Raw genomic sequence first — 24,902 nt, 5'->3', positions numbered from 1 at the left:
TTTTTGTTGTATTTTATTTATGAAAAACCATGGATAGGTAACTTGATAAACAAACATACTGTTGTAAATAAAATTTCTTTTGCATTTTCTATTTTCATGTTTGTGCAATTCCATACGGTTGATATGTATGTGTATACGCGGATGTCGTCAACTACTTTTGTTCACAACTTTTGTAGGTGTATAAATATTTCCTGTATAAAATATCTTATGTTTATATTTTTATCGTGACTAGGGATAATTTAAAATTTTTCTTACATATCAAGTTTAAAATGTGTTTAAGTGATGCTAATTTATGCTCATAAGTGATAAAAATTAGTTTGCAGATAAAAGCATATTATAATTTGAATAATAATAACATAAGTTTATATTATAATCTATCAAATTAAAGTATATTTTATCAACTCGTTTTCTTTTGATGTTTTGGTAAAATATTGTCTGCCTTAAGCAGTTTTCATATTACAAAAAAACTGAGGATTCTCTTGGTCCAAGAAAGAACTAATGATTTTAGTATCATAAGGTCAAAATTAAAGGTAAAAATAAAATAGTAACATTTTAAAATTGGTCTAATGGGTAAAAGATTATTGGAATAAACAAATTTGCTAAACAAATGAGTACAAACATACACAATTTTATAACAAAGAGTCCTCTGATGTTCGGTTTACTTTGTGCATTTAATTTGAACTTGCATTTATTATAGTTCACTATGCTTATTGTATATGGGCTTGAGTTGTTAATTGTTTTATATTTTTAGAACAGACGTACTAGAGGAACTCTCCCCAAACCACCATATTTGTATAACCTTGTTGTTTGAAATATTCTTTAATAACAAGTTATTTTATCCCTTGTAAATATGCTTATTGAATAAGTTTGTGGTGGTGAATGTAATTTATTATTTACTATGGTATCATATCTTCTAGGAAAAAGCCCAAGAAAGAGGAAAAGTCTCAGAAAAGCTCTAAGGTATCTAAAAGTAAAGAAGCACCACCAACTTCTCCTGTCCATAGAGGTAAAATACTAATGAATATTATATGTGAAAATTAAGTCTAAAATATTTATGTGTATTAGCTATATATGAAACGGACAACACAATTGAAAGGATATTTAACAATATTCAATAAGCGTGGTGAAATATTTTGGCAGTAAACTAGTAAAATCAGTTTATTTATTTTGTTAGTTATAGTGGTGCAACTATAATAACACTTGAGAACCTACATTTCTTTATTTATTTTTTGGCAGCACCAAAAATATTTATCATACACATTTTTGAAATGTTTTTATTTCAACGGTAAGGTATCATATTCTTCTTCTTTTTTTGCTGAAAAAACTAAATAGCATTTATGAAAATCTGTCAAATATTTGTTGTTTTGATAGGATTTTCAAAATACTTTCAAATATACAGAATACCACCCGCCTTGTCATGCATTTGACTTTTGGAAATGGCTGCTGCGCTCAAAGGGTAAACGAACATTTAATTGGAGTTCTACAATTTTGATAATTACAAAAATAATGAGAGCTAGTTAATTTGTTTGCAAAATTAGGTATTTAAAATCAGTTTTTACATAGTCTGTATTGGAGGGTCAAGAACATGCACCCACAAGGTAGAAAATTATTAATTGGCTGATTGGTAGCGAAGCCTATTATTTGTAGGGCTGGAAATATTACATTTCTGTATCTTTGTTCAAACAATATTTCAAAACCGGACTGACAAAAAAATAGTCTGCAGAAAATTGCATATATAGACAAGAATGAGTTCTATAATGATGCTTGTCCATCCATGGGGTTTGGCTGATTATCAAGGGATGAACTGTGAAGCCTATCGTATTTGGTAAGGTGGCACCATTTTTTTTTTTTTTTTGTTTGGCAGGGGAGATATATTAAAATTTCTGTTCTGTGTATAATTGTTTATCTGTCTGTCGACAGAACAAGGCATTAATGAAATGAGCAGTATACTTAAACTTTTGCACCCAACCTCAGTGAAGCCTCTTACACAACACTTAGTGTAGCGTACCTCGTAACATTGAGAGGGTTATTGTAACTTGAAATGAGGTATTTATTGCTACTATACAATGTCTGTCGAAAAGTATCCGGCCTGCATTTATATCTTTGTGGCCAAAGTGCAGATGCTGTGATTTCTGGCTGAACACGTTGGGTCGCTCACAGTGTGTGATTATGTCTTGCGTGTTATTTCTGTTCATCGCATTTGTTTACTGTTGAAAATTACAGAAAGAACTGATCAACGAATTTGCATCAAGTGTTGCTTCAATGTCAGCAATAGTTGTACGGTGACGATTGAAATGATACAGAAAGCCTCTGGAGATAAAAATATGGAGACAACACAGATAAAAGGCAGGCAGATTAAAAATGGTCGCATATTTGTTGACAGTTACCCTAGTTCTGGCCGCCCTTCGCTGACAACACCAGAAAATATCCAGCGTGTGTGAGTTATTATTGAAGGTGATCATTGATTGACTGTTATTGAACTAGAAAATGATCTCAGGAATACCAAAAACTACTGTTTGGAAAATTTTGAATAAGATTTTGGTAATGATTTCTGTGTGTGAAATTCATTCCGAAATTTCTGAAAAACCTTTGCTGTGATATCACTCTGGACAACTTGAAAATTGTCAGTGATTATGTAAATGTCTTAAAAGAAAATTATTACTGGTGATGAGCAATGGGTTTACTGTTTTGATCCGAACTAAACATTAATCTTCACAGTGGAAGAGTCCAGGCGAGTCACAGCTAAAAAAAGTACCTACTTCAAAGTCGGAGCCATGTCAAGTGAATGCTAATTTTTTTATATTGTGAGGGCGCACTATGAATTTACTCCATAAGGTCAACAAAGAATATTATGTTGTAATCTTGAAAGATTGCTTGATGCTGTGAGAAGATAACAACCGCATTTATAATCAAGCGGTGACTGGCTACTTCACCACACGATAACGCACCAGCACATTCATCTAATCTTGTGCAACAATTTTTAGCCAAACACAAGATTGCACAGCTTTGCCAGCCTCCGTGCGGCTGACACAGCTCCCTGCAGCTTTGGGATGTTCCGAAAATTGAAAATGATGCTCAAAGGAAATGATTGTAAATAATGCGATGTGCGAGCTGAATAACATTCCAAAATCTACGTTTGAAGGCTGCTTTAACCCTGGAACTGGCCATCATTTTTCCCAAAATGGCAGGCACTTTTTGGTGATTTTGTAAGGGTTTTGTATTTTAATCACTGCTCATCTATTTTTTAAGATAAAAACATTTTAAAAACATCAATGTCTTTAGAAATAAATGCAGTTTCCCAAAAAAATATTAAAGGTTGAATCATTTAATGTATTTTTATTTTTTTACAGATTAACGTAAAAATATTAGTAAAGAATAAATTTTTCTCAAAATGTATAGCACCCTCTCAGGTAATATGAAAGTTTTTAGAATAATTCTAAAATATACAAAAGTTTGCTTATATACCTCAATTACAAATTACAAAAAAAATATTTAGGTAAAAGAAGTTTATTGGTATTTTTGAACAATATATCTATAAAAACTACAAAATCTGAAAAAAGTTTGTATAGCACTATTATGTATACCATTTTGACATTTTGGAATCTATTGGATGAACAAATATTTTTTCTAAGAGATAAATATATTTAGAAGAGAAAAATATGACATTTATAGAAGTTTACATTGTATAAGATATTTTTATATGGCAACAAACTTTTTTTTAAATTTTTACAAAAGTCAAAATTGTGAAATAAATGCCTAACTTTTTTAGCTAACAATTTTCTTTTCATCCAAATATTATTTATAAAGATAGTACGTTTATTGAAGTTTACAAAAATGTACAACAATGTATTTTTATTTATATTATTTTTTTGTTAAAAAAATAAAACAAGCGATGGTCATAGAAATAAAACGCTAATACCTTCAGAAAAAGTAAAAAAAAACTTTTTCACTTTTATAATAAACACCTTTGCATAAATTCAAATCAAAATTTAATTATAATTAAAATTAAATTGTCTACAAAATTATAAAACACTGAACCTACGTGAACATAGGCTTATTTTCAGTTTCACAAAAATCCAACCTATTCCCTAAAACTTAACCTAACCTCTACATTTTTCACTTCACTAATTAAAAAAAAAAAACAATAAACAAACTTTTATTTATACACACTAAATAACGAAATGTCTAAAATATCCTAATGAATAGCAAGCAATACACTAATACCGGCAATGGCGTAATAACAACAAAGAAATCAACATGGCAACCATGCGATGCGTTGTTCTTCTCTACTGGCTGAGTCGGTGATTGCGCAACAGAACAAAAATAAAATACTAGTTCATAGTCTTCGTTGTCTATTATACTGTTGCTTAGAGCAATTCTTCTTCTTTGTTTTGATATGATTTTCACTATTTCCAGACAACGATAAAGTAACAAAAATAACAAAATTTAATGAAGCTATTTTTGACGCATTAGGCATTTTGGGATTTTACAAAACACGAGCTTTTCAAACGTTTATTTTATAAACATTAATTTTCCTACTGGCTATTGAAAAGATGTTTCTGAAAGCCAAGAATACACTGTTTTCAATGACGACACTTACGATCGTGTAGAACGTAAACTCACGATAGGGAATTTTTACAAACATACGGTAATTTTAGCGTATTCGGAAATTACGCAAACAAATGGCAATCGGAAATGTGAACATCCAAGTTTAGAATTTTATAATGAAAGATTTAACTTAACTATAGAGCGTTTTATGGTATAATATGAAACCTTGAATCTTTATCTTTAGATTTACGTATGTTTTACTTCAAACAAAGTAAAAATAGACTTGCTGTGAGAGATCATATCACGACATAGTTAATGCGTCGAAAATAGCTTAGTGCCATTTTGAAACTGTAGTTAATGCGTCGATAATCGCTTAAAAGCCAGTTGCAGGGTTAATATGTGAAAGCACTGCTGGGAGGACAGGGTTCAATCAAATGGGGACTATTTTGAAGGTTGCCATGGCCTGGATGACAATGAACAGCACCAATGCAAAGATATGATTGCAGGTCGGATACTTTTCAAACAGACTATTATATATGTTAAATGTTGTATTTAAATTATAATACAATAGTTTATAAATTACGTTGTAACCATTATTATTTTGTTGTTATCTTGGAGTGTTAGAAACAGATATTAATGTATCATTATGTTGACAATGAACACTGGAGAACTAATTCCAGTTTATGTAGCTACTAATGCTGACACTGAAGTTTCATTGCACTTCCACTTGTAATTTTCTTATTGTTTACAGAAAAAAGTGATGGTCGCAGAGTGTTGGTATTAAAACGTCCCGCTCCTGTTAGAATGCAATCAGCTCATATTAATGTCACATTCCCTAAGGGTAAGTATACACATTAATAACAATCTGTTGACTAGAATTGTAAAGAAGCAAATAAAGTTTAGTTTTCAAATACAAATAAAAATCCATAATTAACTGCTTTGGATTTGCAACTATTCCAATAATTTTTATTACCATTGCTTGTACATCAAAGATTGATTAATTCAATTAAAAAATCTATTCAACTCGTTTTTTGTAAGCAATGAATGTATTAGATATATAATTTTAAGTTTTACAGGGTGGCAACCCAACTGGGAATAAGCTGGGAATTTATTGGATCGGGAAAAAACCTGTCCGGTTTAATAAGAGATGCAACTCGGTTTTTGGAGTACACCAGAATGTCAGTTGGATTTTTACCAGACCTGATAAGACACCTTTTGAGAGAAAATAGTGGATTTGGGACAACAAGTAAAGTTGAGAAAGGGACATTTGGGTCCGACATGATTGCACAGCAGTGACAGAGTGAGCGGCAGAGAAATATTTAATATTTGGAATTGGCCGTGGATCATTGGCACCGTGTGGTACCGCCTTATTGCTTACGTCTGTTGTGGCCAGTGTCAAGCGTTCTCTGTGTGTGCAATACAAACATTAAACTTTAAGTCACCGCTATAAAGCTCACCAACTGATCGGCAGTATGTAAATTACTGAAGTAACAAAATAACATGATTTATAAATAACATTTTAATCAAGGTTCGTATTTTCTATGTCTGTATTTGTCGATGTCAGTGTGTCTACATGCGAATGGTAGCGGCGGTATTGGTAATGGTAGCGGTATTCCAAATTGGATACATGTATTTTCCATGTAACATCACAAAAAGTTATGAGGTATACACGATTTTGTCGACACGCGACACGTTGAAAGACACAAATAAACACTAAGGAGCTTAAAAACGGTGGTAGCATGAATCATCACCGAATTTCTCACATATCACTAAAGACCAAATTTGCTAACCACGGCAGCTTCGTGGTACAATTACAGCTAGTGATGATAAACCTTTACTTTTCCACTCGGCCTAAGGGTTATGTACAGTATTACAGCTGTTTATCTGGTTTTAAAACTGATTAGAGAATCGGAAAAACCAGGAATTAGAAAATAGATTAGTAGCCACCCTGTTTTACTCTATGTAATCAAATCATTAATTTAAACTTAACTAGACCATGAACTTCTATATTGTTGTTTTCCACTCTCTTTAAATATTATTATTCAATAAAAACTGGATTAGTAGTTAAGTTAAAATGTGTGATAGAATCTACATGTTTAATAACTTGGACGTTTATCAGGAAACAATTGATGTATCATGGGATAAATCTTCACCGACATATCTGAAAATTGTTGTCGTCCCACAAATGTCACAATGCCAATACAAAAGTAAAGTTTGAAAGTTATAATCAGGAGAAAGATGTCTTCTTTCCTTGATCTCTAGTAGTAGTTTTCAATCCAACTCTATAATTAAATGAATTTGATTGAATATCACTTTCAGTGTTATAAGTTCTCTTAACACTCACTGCGGATGACAAAATTACTGGCGACAGAAAATGTGGGAATATTTGTTGTTTTTTACTTACCAAAATCGGAGTCAGGATAGCCGAAAGGGTTGTCCAAGGTATCGCGGAAGCTTCGTTGGCCGGAACGGGTGACGTCATGTCCGTGCCGAGTCTGCTCGTCATCCGCATAGGGTGCCGGTCCCCGTGTTGTATGTGCTTGCAGCGCACTAGGTTTCGGCACAAACACTTGTGAATTACACGTATATAGTACATGAATGACACTTAGATAGTACATCAATTACACGTTCGGGGTGATCGGGGGTATCAACTCTTGAATAATGCAGACATCTCAAAATGCCAAGAAATCGATCTCGAGACATGTACTCCTTGTACATAGGAAAGTTCAACAACCGATGAGTTTTCCAATAGTCATTCAATCGATTTAGTCTGACGTTGCCAGTCAACAATAGAAGGCCTAAGAATGTTCTTAGTTCGGCCATCACTAAGTCCTTCGATTTGTTTATGCGAGACACGGGAGTAGTGGTGGGGCCACAAAATAGTTCCAGGGCATACAGGTTGGTTTGTCTAATGATATTCTCTAAAAACACGGTGTCAAGAAGGAGATTGAACCAGTCAATTGGTTTATTGTCACCTGGAATGAGAACGAGCAAGCCAGGTTGACCAGTGAACGGCATGTCACGTAAACCAGCCATGTCGCTGGCCGTGCCGGCCCACTGGGGGTGGGGGACGCTGCCTTCACCGTCCCTAGAACTGTTCGAACTCGACTCATTGTCTTCATCAAATGAAAAATTATCGTCAATAACATTATCGTCTTCCTTCATTATGAGTACATACACTTACACAGTCAACAGACACTATAATCCACTCACACAATATCGCAAAGCATACACAACAAATGAAAATGGCGAACCGGAGATGAATCGCACCAGTTGACTCACCGAAATAGGCACACCTCGCTATGAGTGTTACAGCCTTCCCGGGCAACTGCTCATCTCACACTGAGGCAATATGAAAGCAGCTGCCGTATGCCGAGCTTGCGCGTTCACCGCCCGGCACGCCATTTTCGCATGACGAGCATGCTCGTCACCCGCAGTGAGTGTGTTAAACAGACAGCTGGTTAGGAAAAATGGTTATGAAAAGTAAAAATGAGATTTGTAAAACTGTGTGAATACAATTAAGTTTTGAGAAATGAATGTTTTATCCAGGAAAAGAGTTAAATATTTTGTTTGAATTATCTCTATGTTGTAAAGCTAGGTATGGATAATTTTTGTGATTGTTTGATTTGATATTAGTATACTATTACAATCACAATTGAATATGGGTGTATTATTTCCATGAGCCAATTATTTTTATTCCCGTTTGCTCATTTAGTATATTAATAACATGTATCATAATTTGCTCGGATAAAGTACATTATAATCAATAATCACAACTATAATTGTTTATTCTCTTTATTCATAGCCTATTCTTAAATTATAAATATAAAATTTTAAATTGACCTATTCTTAGTTCTTACTAAATTAACAATCTGAATTGTGATTAGAGTGGAGGATAAGATCAACCTTTTTAAGTCAGCCTGTAACTGTTTTTTTTTATTAATTGGTATGTATGCATTTGCCATTGGGAAGGTTTGATTACATAGAAAAGTCCATTAAGTGATTGAAATGTGCCAAAAACATCATATAATCTTTAATTTTTCCTCATTATGTTTTTGTGATTTCTAGATTGTGGATCTGATTCAGAGTCATCTTACTCATCATCATCATCCGAGGAGCGGTACTCTGCACCAGTCTCCAACAAACGCAAACTGCCTGTTTATATGAGGCTGGGCACCACACAATGCAAGCGCTCCAGCGGTGGTCGCAAGGTCAAGCTGCGCTCCCGTAGGAGTCAGGTAGGGCTGCGACTGCATGCTTTTTACATACGTTCACCTCATACACATTGTGTGTACATAAGCCTGGCGTATCGCTCTGCCAGAGTACATGTACGGTTAAGGTTTCAGTCATGAGCAGTATTTATTTGTATTATATGTATTATTAATGTCTTTTTATGTTTTAGAGTTTGATGTACATATTTATTATTCTAACAAGTTCTACTGTTTGTAATGTTATCATTATTGTCATTGTCATATTAATTCAGTTACTTAATGTTCTATTAGAAACAAAAAACTACAGTTTTAAGGAATATCATGAATATGGGGAGTTATTCTTTAATCATCAATAATTTAGAACACACTACATAATTAAAAATAATTGACTTTTTGAAAAAAAAATTGTTTATTCAAATTTTAAGAAATTGGAGAAGATTTAATAAATAAAGTTTGTTGTTAATGAGAAGAATTGTTTGCTGTATTGAGACAATTGCATAATAGCAGTTATCTGTTTTTAAACTGCTTGCAATATGAAGATGGCTTGAGAGAATTGTGGTATCCGAACCAGAAGTTATTTTTGTAGTGGGTGGGGAGGGAGTCTTTTTGTAGAAATGAATAGCTATGAATAGTGTGGAGTATGGAAAATATACATCTCAAATATATTTTGTGTGGGAGTTAATCTTGGTATAGTACCCCTTTGGTTACACTGCTGATAAAGTCAAATAAAACTCTTGTCCTAAACATACATTTTCTTGAATTATTTTTGATATAGATAATCAAAGTTCACATGAGGCCAAATTAATAAACAGACCTTGCCTTTTGTTTCCAGAAACCCATCCTGTATGTTCCTATCCCACTCCGTATAACATTGATCCCTGATCACTGTGTGAGTATACTTTGCTGCTTCTACCTGGCATTATCAGGCTATAATTTGTAACTATCTAGTAACTCAGTCTAAAGTTAGTTGCACTAGATTCTTCAAGTGCTTGTATAGGTATGAATGTCAGATAGTTTGTATTTTTTTCTAAGTAGTTATGAATCAATAATGAAGTACTGTTAATAAAAACTTCAAATATTCTGAATATAACGTCAGACTAGTGAATAAAATTATGTAAATTGGATTAAAATCAAATTGTACTATGTTTAAAGGGTTGGAAAATTAAGAAACTTGTGACACTGGGATTCAAGATAAAATATCAGTTTTAATATTCATATTGCAATTTAAAAACTGATGAACAAGTTACTACCAAAAAAATCCTTATTTGTAATAACAACCCCAGAATGGTTAGATTGGAAAAAATGGATTACAATTTATTGCCAGTTATCAATGCTTGTTGGCAAGCAGTTGTCTTTTTGTCATAGGTATCATTCACAAACAAACTACCTATTTTTTTGTCATTACATTAGCAGTTTGTTACAATCCAATATATTGGATGCATTGTGATGTGTATAGGTGTAAAAACCCCTTCATTGGTCTGATCAGACAGATGAGATGTACAAACTCATCAATCGAAGAAAATTTTGAATCTCCAATAGATAAATGACATATTTGCTTGATCTGTAGTAGTTTTTACTATTTGTTATAAAATTGAATATCCCTTTCAGTGCTTCATTCCTTCACGTACATCAGTAAACTGAGCTAGAAATCCCGATATCCATTTTTCTGGATATCTGCAAAACTTAGCCTATGTAACATAAAAATGAGATTTGTAAACATGTTTAAAAAGAAATGAGTTTCCATAAAGAAAGTATCTAATTGATCTATCCCTGGCAAAATTATTTTAAGAATGAAGTAAATACAATATTTTTGTAAATAAAAATGATGAACTCTAGTATATTTATTGCTTTAATTTTTATGTCGTATTGTTGTTTTATTATAATTTGTATGACTGATTTAATAGACTACATTTAATTATCTAATACATTTTTGGGAATAAATTTAAACAAATTTATTAATTTTTTTATGAATAAATACACTGTAATATTTTATTTAAAGGATTGTAAAAATTTAGAATTTGGCCTGATTTTTCTTGCATACACATAACAAATTATGGATGTCTAGCATTTAAAGCAATGTTATTGTGCAGTATAAGGCTTCCTAAGTGTCTTTCTTTACTAATGATGATGATAATGAATGAGCTACAGTGTATAATTTACATACTGATCTACAATATGTTATATCTCAAACTGGGCAAATGCCATTCTTTGGTCCTTAGGAGGTTTAAACATGGCTACTTAAAGGTGTCTGTATCTGATTTCTAGCACAAGCTTAAGAGATTCTAGTTCCAGTCCCGAAAAATTAGTTGAAACATAGATTTTTAGTAACTTTCTATTAAGAAAATTTAACTCCACAGGTACTGTGATTCTATGTTGAAGACAGTTAGAAAAATTGTTGTTTTTTGAAAGAAGCCTAAGAACAAACCATTTTAACGTTACCTAATATTCATTTGTAAAAGTCAAACATCCCAACCCTTTTTACAAAGATAGAATGTTTCTTGTATGTTAACAAATTCTAACAGTGAAATTATTGCTTCATTCAATTTTTGAGTTCATCGTATTAAAACAACTCAGTTTCTTGCTATATCTTAATATGTGCAGGATTATTTTCAGTTATTAGGGGTGATATTGGGGATAACCTACATTTCTGAACTCGATACATATAATCATAGTTAGAGTAGAGAATGAAACTTTTAGTGGTGAGTTAACAGTAATTGCCTTTGATGTGTAAAGTCCAAGAGTAATAAACTAATATTAAATGCTGTGTGACACATACTTTTATTGTTAACTACTTTGTTGCCTCAAAATGTTCATTAAAGCGTAAAATTAGGATTTTCACCTATGCATATGGACGTAAATAATTATTTTATTTATTATAATTTGCAACACCTATGTTGGGAATATCTTAAAAAAATACAAAAAATGTATTTATCCAAATTATATTCTTGGTTATATCACTCGTTAATAATCTGTTTATGGAGTATTTTCAGCTTGTTCTTATCCAGACTTGCCAAGATGATGCAGTATGAAACTCAACTTTCTCATTTCCACTTGCTTTAACTTATTGTGTGATATATATCTGTACTTGTAGTCAATATTATGTGTAATTTATGCATATAATTTATATTATGTATAATTTTTATAATGTGATTTAGAGAAGCTCAAACATCATACCAGAATCTTATTTCTAAACATTCTGCAAGATGTTATCATATTTTATTAACTCTTGTAAGGGTTCTCTCATTTTGACTAAAAAGGCACTGTCATATTAGCCTTGAAAGTTTTTAGAAATTAATATTATTCTATATTTTTGGTGTAAAATTTATTTTAACTGTGCATTATAATAATATTGAAATAAAAACAGATGTGTTTAATCCTTTCAAAATTATATAATCAATGCAGTAAAATATGAGGGATATAAAGAAATCACCATAATTGTGCAATTGATACAACACTTGATACTATGTAGCTTTATTGATGTTATTGTCCACTTTTATATAATTGATTTTGTTTGTATCCTGCAACCTCTGATGATGTAATGATTTTAATGACTGATTGTTCAGAGTTGGCTATTGTGAAACGACCTTGAATTTTTCTGCTATAAGAACAAAAGTTAAACCTCATGCACTTACACATCCTTATTTTTATTGTAGCGTTATTGGAGCTGTTTCATTTGAAAGATACTTCAAATACATCCAAGTAATTTTTAGTTTTTTGAAGTGTATATTTTTTGAATGAAACAATGAAATACGAGTAGGTTTGAGGTTTTTCCTGAATAACATTTAAAAATATTGAAAAAACTAAAAAGTGTTTGTAATGTATTAATTATATCTTAAAATTAAGACATCTTTCATATTCCTACAACTAAAAATAATGTATGTTGATAAGGTTGTAAAAATAGATGAGGAATAACACTGTTCTTGTGGGGGCTAAAACCAAGGTAGACAGCAGTTCAGCCAACTCTTAACTTTTATATAGTATTTTGTTTCTTGTTCTAAATTAATTAAGACTTCAATTATATAATGTTTTTATTATTTGGTTTATGTTAAATATATAAATATATTGTTTGTCAAATGTTCATGACAACGGCTTACTTCCGGCTTGTTTTATTTGCCATAGAATTTTCAATAATGGCAAAAAATCGAAATAGTTTTTTTAAACATTACATGTCTAAGTATAACTATAAATGTATGTAGGCTTCAGAATTTCACACAAAAAATTAATTTGAGTATTTTTCCGTGTACACCAATTGGTACCTAAAATATTAATTTACCCTAACAATTAAGCAGTCTTGCGCCCGTCAGGGTACACAATTTTTTAAGGTAATTATTTAAGCTCGTGATCACATTTAACAAACCACAAAGCCAGGCAAACAATAAAAACACAATAATAAATGCACAGCAATGTGTAACCCATTGGGCATACAACTCGCTTTACGAAAGCCCAGTGTGTACCTTTTGTGAAAGTTCACATGTATCCAGTGGGGTACACGATGTCGTGAACAAGTTCATTTAAATGTACAAAATTATTTATAATTTTAAACAAGGATAATTTTTATTTTGTAATTATTTTAATGTTTTAGTGTTTAGAATTAAAATGAGTAACTTTTGTAATTTTGAAAAGAAAACTTGGATTTTTTTGTAACTATGTATGTTGTAAAAGTGAAAATTGTGTCATGATTAAAATTATACACAATTTGAACCATGCATTGCATTACATAATTATTGTTTTCTTGTTCTTGCCATTTTAAGCCTCAAAATAATGATTTGCTTTATATCCTTTGTATTTGCAAAGTTGTTTGTGTCCTTTGTTCGTATGTTGTGCCACTTTTGGTTGTTTCAGTGCTAATGTACTTAAGAAATGTTAAATGACTTATTTTAAGTTGCAAACCATAAGATAGGACACTACCTCATCACCATGTGGTACTAGGCATTGCAAATTTGTTATGGACTTGTTTAATAAACTCAACTAAAAATTTAAATACTTAATCTATTTTTGTATTAGTTCAGATTTATAATTTCTCTTACAAATCTCACAATTATTCTCCTGTCCAATAAGCTTTTTTTACACTTTCATTATCTAGATTACATTACTTTTTAATAAAATAAATCTTTTTAATTACTATTTATTATGCTTATAGTTTCAAGCCTAACTTTACAGAGCCTTTTTTAACTTTGTGTTTATGTTTGTTGTATAATTATTGTTATAGCTGTATATTATGCTAGTTTTTTAATTGTGTAACATTTCATAGTTATATCTCCATTACTTATGTTGACCACTATCTGAAAGCCATTTTTACTGACATTGTGGGATTAATAGTTTTGAAAAAATTACCAAATATCTAAGGGTATATATTTGCTGTGAATGTTGGACTGAGGGAATGTTAACAGATAACCGTTAAGTAATTTAACTTTTTACCCCCCAACAAAGGGTACATTTGAATGTTGAGTACCTGAAAAATTGAACTGTTTGGAAATCTGAGTAAACTATTGTAAATTGCCTTTACAAATCATGTATGTGTATATTATAAAATTTCCAAAACATGTATTACTGATTTAAGTATAAAACATCATACATAAACTATTTAAGATTTTTTAATTTATAATAATACGTACAACACAACACAAAATTGTTAAACATTTCACTGTTGTTTTTCACACCATTATGACAGTCTACAATATTGAACTGTAAAGGCCTGTAAAGACATGACATCTCATTACAGTACAAAATTTTGTAAAAAATCTTTGTCCTATAAAGTAAATACTTACAACACCATTATGACAGTCTATAAACTGTTGAACAGGCAGTGAAAGAGTCATATGGCAATAACTTGCTAAGTATAGTACATGATATTGCACCTTTCATTGTTGAGGTCCTGTCAAGTGAATGGCACAACTGATAAAATTATATCCAATACTAGCAGGTACATACTCACGGTTTTGTACACAATTTCTTGATGAATAACTGGGACACCATAATTATATTCTTTTTATATGACTTACCAATCACTTGATGGGTAAATAATGGTCACTGAAAGATATTTTAAACACCTGATACATTTTTGAATAATTGGACTCTTAGTTTATAGAGGCCCTGAAGTTGGAAAAAGAAACAGATTTTATAACTAATAATGAAATAAATAAAATTTCTCTGCATTATTCCATTATATTTGATATTATAGCTCTAATGATTTCATATACGAGGAGGTACCCAAAAGTTCCTGGAATAGTTCTGCTGTGGACAAGGCTTGTGCCATACAAACTTCTGCTGCTATGTGTCGGTAGCGCAACTCACCGCCATTTCACTGGATCCTTAGCCTGGCTTGTTCTGTTCTGTGGTGATAGTTTTTGTTATTGTTGTTGGCAACATTAAAACAGTTTCATTTTTTACCGAGCAGGAAACAAAATTTCACAGCTGCACAGTGTTCACTCAAACTTGCCATCGTAAAAAAAAGGAAAATAGCACAAAACAATAACAGCAAAAACTGTCAGTGCAGAAGAACGGAACAAGCTAGGTCGATGATCCAGGCTGCACTGTAATGGCGGTGAGTTGCGTTACCGACACCTAGCAGAAGTTTGTACTGCACAAGCTTTGCCCACAGCAGAGCTATTCCACAAACTTTTGGGCACTTCCTCTTACTTGCTACATTTAGTCTAAATCTGTCCACTAAAGTTTGTGTGATTGAGTATCAAACATCCAAAACATCAAACAGACAAATATCCAAGCATAATTCTTGAAAAAATTCAAATTATAATATTAATAGGATGTATTTTAGCTAGTCAGGTATTGATATAACACTTGCAACCGCAGAAGTCTATTAATCTGCGATAAGTGTGATTATCCTGATCCGCCATACTCATGTCGACCTCAGATTGTTACAGAAGAAAGTATAGATATAAAAAAGAGATGTAAATGTTGGTGGAGCCCCCGCTTTCTGCTTGCAAAGTTTACAAAATGGCTGAGTAGTATAAACTGAAACTTAAATAACAAACATGATTTTTATATGTAGTTGAGGCTGAAATAACAACATTAACCAGCAAAATAATCTCTGATGTAAAAATAAATCTTTCTCCAAATATTAGTAAAACGTAATATGACTGTGTTAACAAACTTTTTTTACTAACGATAATAGCTTAAATATGATAACAGTCAAGTACATTTAAAATTATTTTTGCTTGTTGGTTACTTGGTGTAGGCATAGTGAACAGTATTTCAGTTAAAATATTAAGGATTCATAGGAAATTAATGTTAAACCAAACAGCAGTCTTAAAGGTTTAATTTTTTTGAATTATTAAATATTAGTATGAGTATACTGTGGGAGGACAGTGACTTAATAAATGTCAGTATCTAATGGACTGTTATTTTCATAATTTACAACTGATTTTATTTAACAAAGTGGTCAATGTTTCAAGACATTTAGAGTAACTTTTATATAGCAAACGATTATCCGTAAAATCATTAAAACATATTTATCTTTGCACTACAAAACTGTTGTATATTAAATAACATATTATTTTATAAAAATGAAAGTAATCTGGTTTATCTTAGTACTGATAATGCAAGTGATTTATCAAAGATATATTTTTATTGAAGGAAGTAAAATAGTATATATATTATCTTAATTTTACTTGTGAAATGATAATAAATTACAAATTTGACTCACCAATGTTAAAATATTATAAGTCCTTATTTTGGAAAAAAAGAAAAATTATTCCATACTAAAGTGAGAAGATCAGAACTTATTAAGATGTTTTGTAGTTAACAATGTATTATTATTATTTTAACATAACAGGATAGAGTAAATATTTATTTTGAAAAGCTCAAAAGGCATGTACTATATATGTTTTCAAAAATAAGAAATATATTTCCTTGAAAGTTTTTGGTAATATATGAAAAGTAAGAGAAAAAGTAAAGACAATCCTAAGTTAAAACGAATAAACTTTTAAATAAAACAACCTACTGTAAGATAGGGATTTTAATTCTACAATACACATGAAAAATGTGAAGCACTCTTATAAAAGTTATCGGTTGTAAGTTAATATTTGAAAGTATAAATATGATTTAATAGAAGCTCACCTACTTTCTTAAGTATAATTAAGAAATTTGTGTGTATGTCTTCTTAGACATTGCTTCTATTTTCAAATTTTTCTTAGATATATTTTGGTGCTAGAGTTATTGTATTGAATATAAATTGAAATCTCTCTGCCACTCTCTGGCTAGTGAAAACAAATTAGCATTGGAAGGAGGTTCCTTGCTAATAGTGCAGCTGGTAGAATGCCCATTACAAGAACAAAATGGCTTACTTCTCTCTAATTATGATATTAATGACATTAACATACATATTCCAAGTGTACTAATACAAATACCAGAAAATGCCTATTTGTGTATATAAAAAATAGTAAAAATAAGAATGATTTTATATGTCTAATAATTTTAAAATATACATTTTATTATATTGATTCCCAGCAACATTTGGAGTTTCTAAATGTTCAAGTATTATCAACCCTTTGTGCTTGAAAAAATAAGAATGAGTGCCTTCAATTTATTCATCTCTTATTTACACTGGAGTCTACAGCTCAGATAGGTTGCCTGACATACTTGCTAACTCACTGGCCTTGGCTTATGAGTGTCAATCAGGATAGTTGACATCTCTTGATTTGGTTTTTACATTTTAAAACCACTAACAAATATATCTATACTTTCAATTTGAAACCAATGTTACAGCGTTGTACAGCCTGTAAATAAAGTAAAATTTCCTCTCCTTTTAATGTTTTATCAAGTTAAAATATCTTTTTGCTTGTAGAATAACAATAAATATTATTTCATATTTTTGAAGTTTTAAGTCTCACAAATTATGGGGAACTCAATGCTCAATACTGATTAGTAAATACTGATTTTTTAACAACAACAACAAAATGAGGAATATAGTACATATTTATTCTGGTAAACATAAAATACATTATATTTTTAATATGTGTAAGTACTAAATAAAAAAAAATGTTATAATCTTTTTTTATTCAAAATTGTCCATATGTTTTATGTGCATAGAATTTTAGCTGTACTGTATGAAAGGTAATGAAATTAGAAACAAAATGTATGTATTACATTACATCTTTTTCCAAACAAAAACAAACATGTAAAAAAATGTATAAAAACACTTAAGACTTGATCACTGATATCATCCGGTCTATTACTGAGAAACTTTGAGCTAATACACTAGTCTAAAGCCTGTAAGAGACATTTTCATTGTCTGGAAAGTTTTCTTCACTCATTGTTTTAAACAAAAGACACTAGATAAAGCACAAAATAACACTACTTATGCAGTGAACTAATGTCAATAATAGTTTATCAAAGTTGTTTATACTTGGCAGCAAGACTTGCAACAAAAAACAAACAAAAGCTTGTTAATATGGAATCATCCAAAAATAAATAAAGATATTATTACAATAATAATTAATGAAAATTGTACACTGTTTATAAATTTGTTTTTACATCGAAACGTAATTACGGAACGAAGTAAACAGTGTTACTGGCCAAACGCATAATCCACATCGGATGAATTCATTCACTTACAGACCATAACAACATCATAGTTATCATTCCAAAGACCTATGAGGAAGAAAACAAAAAGTGCATCAATCGATTCATCAAAATATATTGAGAATACAGCTATATGGTTAATCAAATATTTCAACTGTATACTATATTAAATATCGCCTAAATACAAATCGTCGTGCCAATCAATGCAAATTTACTAGGTTTTTAGCACATCTGATATGCTGATGCTATGGCACTCTAAGGATTAAAAAGTAGGAAAATGGTGGAAATTAGATATTGCTATCTCTTCTTTAACCCTCTAAGTGGCAAGCGCCGTCTGAGACGTATGATTTACGCCGCCGCGAAGTGGCAAGCGCCGTCACAGCCATCGCTTCACATTTAAGGCCGTTGCTCCGCAACCGTCCATTATTTTTAGGCCTAGTTTGAACTATCGTATTTTCCATGAAATTTCCTATACATATCATATAGTATAGTGTGTATTCATGTTACTAATGTTTGCTGGCTTAAATGATTCCGACGGTTTTCGTTTGACCTGGCGGCAGACGAGAGAACAGCTGTCTACTCGTCTCGTCACTGTTTTGTTTGGCGACTTTGCGTACTGTTATTGTCAGTATATTATGATTTATCTCGTTGTTTGTGTTACCGGTAAATGTTTAGGTTATTCGTTCGTCATGGAAAATGTTGGGGTACTTTGGGATTATACCGACTACACCAGTATGAGGAACACAAACAAATAAATTTATAGAAAAAAAACATTATAGAACGAAAAAGCAACTCTTCAATTACAAACTTACAATGATTATTAATTGTTAATGGGTTTCATGTGACGCCCAGAAAGCAGCAATATCAAGGATGAGTGAGTCTAGTGGATTTCCGCCTTCAGCAGCAACTGCCGACCGCAACGCATATTTTAGATGTAGGCAACTAGTCATGATCTTGTAAAAAACGAATGGCCCCCTGTTCGCTCCTGGGTAAATCCCTAATTCTCATAGTGTCACCCATCATAATCTATTACACACACAGTAAAACACGGAAGTACAACAAAGCGACGCACTCGACAGACACTTCGGCACGAAAAGTACAAGATTGCGGCGCACGCTGAACGGGCGGCGAGAATCTGTAGTCACGTTATCTACTAGATCGCTCGACTTTGACCTCTGTCTGAGGATGGGGAGGGGTTTGCGATAAGACAATTCCTGTTTTATATTTACGAAATATACTGTGCTATGACAAACTAAGCCACTATTATACTATTATAGGCCCTACACTACTGGGAGGAAAAGACAAGCCCCTTCTAGTGACTCGGGAGTAAAAAAAAAACCAGTTTATACATAGATTTAGTTTTTCCCATCTAACTTTTTTGTTCTTGTAAATAGAAAAAAATGTATAGGAAGTAATTTGTTTAGAATAAAATTGTGTATATTCTGTAAATTTGACATTATTTTGTAGCTCCAGTAGTTTCAAAGTGACGGACAGTAGAACTTAAAACTTATTTTTTCTAAAAAAGATTTTTTACACATCTACAATGATATTAATCTGAAAATAATGGTAAGGCACCAAATATTATATTTATTCTTATTCTATAGTTCGTAAGGAAAACAAAAATATATAATGTTGCTAGGTTATCACTTAGATAATGTTTTCTAAAAATAAGTTTAACGATCACGGCAATTTACCCAAAAACGGCCTGCCACTGAGACGACAAATGACCGCCACTTATAGGGTTAATCAAAATAACAACAAATCAAAGTTTAAATAAAAGTTTTGTGGACAACAAATTTATTTATACGCTGTAGAAAGTTGATAAATTGAAAAAATTGAAAAATCTTCATAGGACATTATCTGTCATAAAGTAACTGTACTTATGCATAGTTCTCATTGATGTCTAGGGTCTTGAAATTAGTGCCAATAACAAAATCCCAGTCACCATAGGGTAATCCAACAAAATTAAAGTCATTACTACAAATAAAATCCTTATTAGTATTTTATAAATCAATATAAGTTACAATTCAAGTGAATTATGGAGATAAAATGTTGCAGAACTAGGTTGTTAGGTTCAACAATTCATCAAAGAGAACAATGACTAAAAAGGTGTAAAGAAAACATTTATTTTAACACTTTTTGTCTTTGCTTGAAAGTTGGGTTGGTCTATTTGAACTGTGAGACTGTACAGTTTTGAAAATTGAATCCCAAAGGGTTGATAATAGTAAAAGTTCAATAAGGTCATCTGTTTATCATAGTCCATAAAAAAGTTTTATCAATTTTGTCATAGTTATAGTATTAATATAGTTTGTTTCTTTTTCACTTTAACTGTCTGCTACTTTCATTTGCTTAAATTGTGTTTGTAATCATTTTATCTAATGAAGCCATGCAGTTGTGAATGTATCATCATTATTTTGTCACACCCAATAATCAGCATCTTCTTCTCTGTTGTAAAAAGGTTTAAACTGCACCATACCGATGAAGCTGTCAGATACTATTCAAAGTCTACAAGGGAACTGACAATAAAGCCACAGAACTGATCAATGCAAAATATGAAGACTTTAATTTGCTGTTTGCAGTTGTGTTGTTGAGTTCTTAAACAATATGAAAATCCATGCATTATTTACAAAAACATTGTTCTCTTGTGTTCAAACTTTTTTTTTTGAATACGTTTAGTGATGTAAGGCTCAGTGTGCTTTAGCAGTTCTTTTCCCATGTAAATTGTTAATATGTCATTAAAATATATTTACTAATATATTGTTCCTTGTTAGTTTTTAACTTGTACCATTAGTTTTAGTTACATAATGAAATTATGTATTATACAGTGCTTCTTAAATAAATATACTATACACAGTTGTAATAGTTCAATAAAGCTATTGAATGTTGTATCATTTTTGTTTGGTGTTTTGTGCAAATGTGGTCTTTGAGATTGTTTTATAAATATTGTTACCCATTTTTATTAGTTTGCCATTATTGCCAGTAAATTAGTTTTAAAACCCGTTATTAAAGTGGATACAAATATTTTACTTTTGTATGCATTAAGTTGTTAAATTGTGATTGTGTTTAAATTAATTGTCACATGAAAGTCATTGAGTTCTTTACAAAAGTTCACTTTACATTGAATATGTGATTAATTTTTCTTTGAATTTCTATTAAAGATCAAATTATTGTTGTTGGTTCAAAATAATTTATTAAATTGATATTGTATGTTTTTGTGTATTATTGTTTGGCTGTATTAACTTTCTTGTACAAGCCAATTTTATGGTTAGTTTGTATAATAGATGCTCTATAATGTATTAATAAATCATATTTTTTATGAATGTTACAAATAGTTTATATGAGAAAATCTATGGTATAAGATTCCAGTCAATTAGTTTTCGTTACTGTCAGTTTATCTGCATCTGTGTTGTGAGGGCCACATTCCTTTGGAAAATATTAACTCTTTACTGAAGATATATATACATATTTATTTGTTCTTTTAAATTTATATAGTACTTTTAGCTGACACTCATCGTCTTCCATACAATGAAAACATTAAAACATTTAATTTAAAAAAGAATGCTTTAATTGTCATACAGCAAACATGGTATTGATATCAAAGAAATATCAACAGAAAAATGGAAAAATATGCACTTAGTAGATGTGAGTAGTCTGTTTGCAATTTTTTCTCTAAATTATTGAATTTTTTTATACAAGGCCATAAAGTTATGTTTTACAAATATATTAGCTTTTTTGTAAATATGCATTCATTATAGACCATAAGGCTTGTAAGATATTAATTAATATTAGACTACCAATTAGACTTCAGGCATAAATGCAACAAACATTTTTACTGTAAACTTTGGAGTAAAATTATATGTTGTACAACATTTCTTAAGTAGTAGATCTAAGTAGTAAGTAAAAGCTTTACTTGGATTGAGTATTAATTTTATTTCCTTGTGCAAATTTATATAAAACATAGTGGACAGTAATTCAGTATAGGACAAGAAAATATTTAAATTAAGTTGTCTAAAGTTCAGAAAACATTTTAACATGTTAGGCATACACTTTTACTTCCATTTTGAACAAACACTAAAACATTCTCATATAATATGTTATATTCACCGTAAATTTAATTTCTATCCTAACATTTGTATATATTTACATGTTGTCAACATATTCATATGCTTGAAATACTACTTGAAATTTTGTTTTAAAAGTTTATTTATTAAAAATTATATAATGTGAATGTGGCCTTTAAAGTAAAAGAATTAATTAATTAATAACATTTTGAGATAAAATATAGTTTTTCCATTTGTATGGTTATGTTATGAATCTGGATTATAATCTGGTGTAGTAAAGAATCGTCTTAATATTTTGTAAGGTATCTTCAATTGTACATTTTGTATTTATTGTTAATACTGTTGTTTGTAATGTGTGTGTATAATATTTTTGTTTGTGTTGTTTTCATTATTTTGTATTTAGGATTATAAATAGTTGTGTAAAAGTGAGATTCATTTCAAAATCCAATATACAAACAAAGAAGATGACATTTTAACCCTTTGGTTATTGATGGCCGAGTGTTAATGAGAATGGTAATTTGTAAATCAGTCTAATCCTCATATCCCAGTGCACTGAGCCAAGAATTGTAATATGTTGTGTAAATAGAGTGAGGGGGTCTGTACAGTACAGTATGTACACTTAGTTAGGATCAAGTGATTTTCTTAAAATAGAAAATATATATTTTTCACATTGAAAGAAAATTGAAATATTTATTTATCCTTGTAAATCTTTGTACAGGTAACTTTTATAAAGTGTAGAATGCAGTGCAGATGTGTATTGTGGCTTTTTGAATAATTATGAATACTATGATCTCAAAATAAGTGAAAATGATGAGTAATAAACCTCTGCAAAACAGAACCGGTGATTTATTTCTGTTACATTTGTAAAATATTTATCAAATAAATTTGTTGTTTTCAATTGCCTTTGTTTTATTTGTGTTTTCATACCTTAATTTCATAATTTGTATCTTTTCTACATGTACCACCTCAGCTTAAAAAAGTTATTACAACGCATCAACTGGTTCAAATTGTTAATATAATTGTTTTAGTATTTTTAATAGTCAGACCAAGTTCTAGATATTTAACATTGTATTATTTTTATATGTAAATATGCCAATAAATGTATATACAAAGAATTATATAATAATTATTTAAAGTTATTTTGTTTTAAATTATTGATTAATGGTGGTATATGATGTGATACAAAAGAAAAGATATTAATTTTAGCAATTGTGGTGGATGGTATCATCTAAATGTTTTCATACAACAGCCTTTCATTAAACTTGGGGCATTGACTTCCATAACCATTAATAAACGATAGTCAGGTTGAAGGGCATCGATTCAAAATCATGTAACGGTCACAAGATCACATCACTTGTTTGTTTCCTCAAATTGTGTTCACAGAAATAATGGTTTGTTAAAGTTAGTGAGTGACCTATCCATATTTGTCAAAGGAAGCCAATTTCAAGTACATTACCGCACACTTTCATAGTTTTGTTCATTAAATTAAATTCTGGAAAAAATTTAAATAAATAATATACTGAATGAATTAAATGGTTTGAACTTGTAACTGCTTCAATCTATAATAAAAGTTAGATAATATTATAATTACTATTTGTTCATGTCAATACAAGGTAGAAGTATGTCACACCATGTGACATAACAGGCTTTGCCGAGGTTGCAGATTTTTAAATCTATAGCTCATTTCATTTTCTGGATGTCCTGTGAATAGATAGACAGACAATCATAAAAAGAAGTTGACATGAAAATGATGCATCATAGATCTCACTCTTGTACAAATTAAGTTTTATGCAAAATTTTAAGTCTACGTATAAAATCTTCTCAGCAAAACTTGCCACATGATAACTTCAGGTCTTGGTTCATTAAATTGGGTTTGATATCAATGTTTAAATCATTTATGTTTTACCACCAAATCACATTAAAATGATGTTGGATGTGTTGAGAGTTAGACTACATGTGTTAATATTCATGATTACCCGTAAGACCAATATAAAACTATTCGCTAACGATGAAACAAATCCCATAGAGTGACATACATGATAATCAAACTCAATATTCTTCATGTATGAATGAAGGATAGTTAATAGTAGTCTGATCATACAAATCTTGTACCGTAATTTGTGGGCCTAAATTCTTCAACATTTTTGCCTCTTACAAGTTTTTAAAAATGCCACCATTTTAAAAATGAATGTTGCACAAAAATAAAACGTTTAAGGAAATAATTGTTTTTGAACTATCGAGACCATTCATACCAAGTTTCATGATTTTACTGTAAGTGGGCTTGGGCTTAGGATTCTGTATAAATCATATATTTTTGAATGTGATAATATTATCGGAGAACACCATCAGCATCTATATAAATACAATACCAATAATCACATGATACTAGTAAAGATTTAATATTTGTCAGAAAAGACTGGCAATCTTTTTACTTATCTTATTCATTGGTGTACCAGGGGCGTTTGTAAGCAATCTAAATAAATAATTTTTGAATCCTACAGTTTATTGAGATATTTTAGTGTTACATAGGTTTTTACAATAT

General features: G+C 30.6%; 1 protein-coding gene across 3 annotated transcripts in view; it reads left to right on the top strand.

The window, feature by feature from the left end:
* LOC124359220 (serine/arginine repetitive matrix protein 1-like) overlaps nucleotides 1–23,258 on the top strand; it is a 40,659-nt gene extending 17,401 nt beyond the window's left edge. For 2 of the 3 annotated variants that reach the window (XM_046811785.1, XM_046811784.1), the window contains exons 8-12: nucleotides 918–1,006; nucleotides 5,300–5,389; nucleotides 8,617–8,786; nucleotides 9,592–9,648; nucleotides 20,758–23,258. In XM_046811785.1, the coding sequence (XP_046667741.1) occupies nucleotides 918–1,006; nucleotides 5,300–5,389; nucleotides 8,617–8,786; nucleotides 9,592–9,648; nucleotides 20,758–20,763 (412 nt within the window). In that variant the 3' untranslated portion in view covers nucleotides 20,764–23,258. The remainder of the gene's footprint in view (nucleotides 1–917; nucleotides 1,007–5,299; nucleotides 5,390–8,616; nucleotides 8,787–9,591; nucleotides 9,649–20,757) is intronic. The other variant, XM_046811786.1, reaches the window with a different exon arrangement.
* The last annotated feature ends 1,644 nt before the right edge of the window (nucleotides 23,259–24,902 follow it).

Source organism: Homalodisca vitripennis, chromosome 4 (genome assembly GCF_021130785.1).
Source record: "Homalodisca vitripennis isolate AUS2020 chromosome 4, UT_GWSS_2.1, whole genome shotgun sequence".
Classification (NCBI taxonomy): Eukaryota; Metazoa; Arthropoda; class Insecta; order Hemiptera; family Cicadellidae; genus Homalodisca; species Homalodisca vitripennis.
This window is presented reverse-complemented; position numbering and strand designations above follow the sequence as displayed.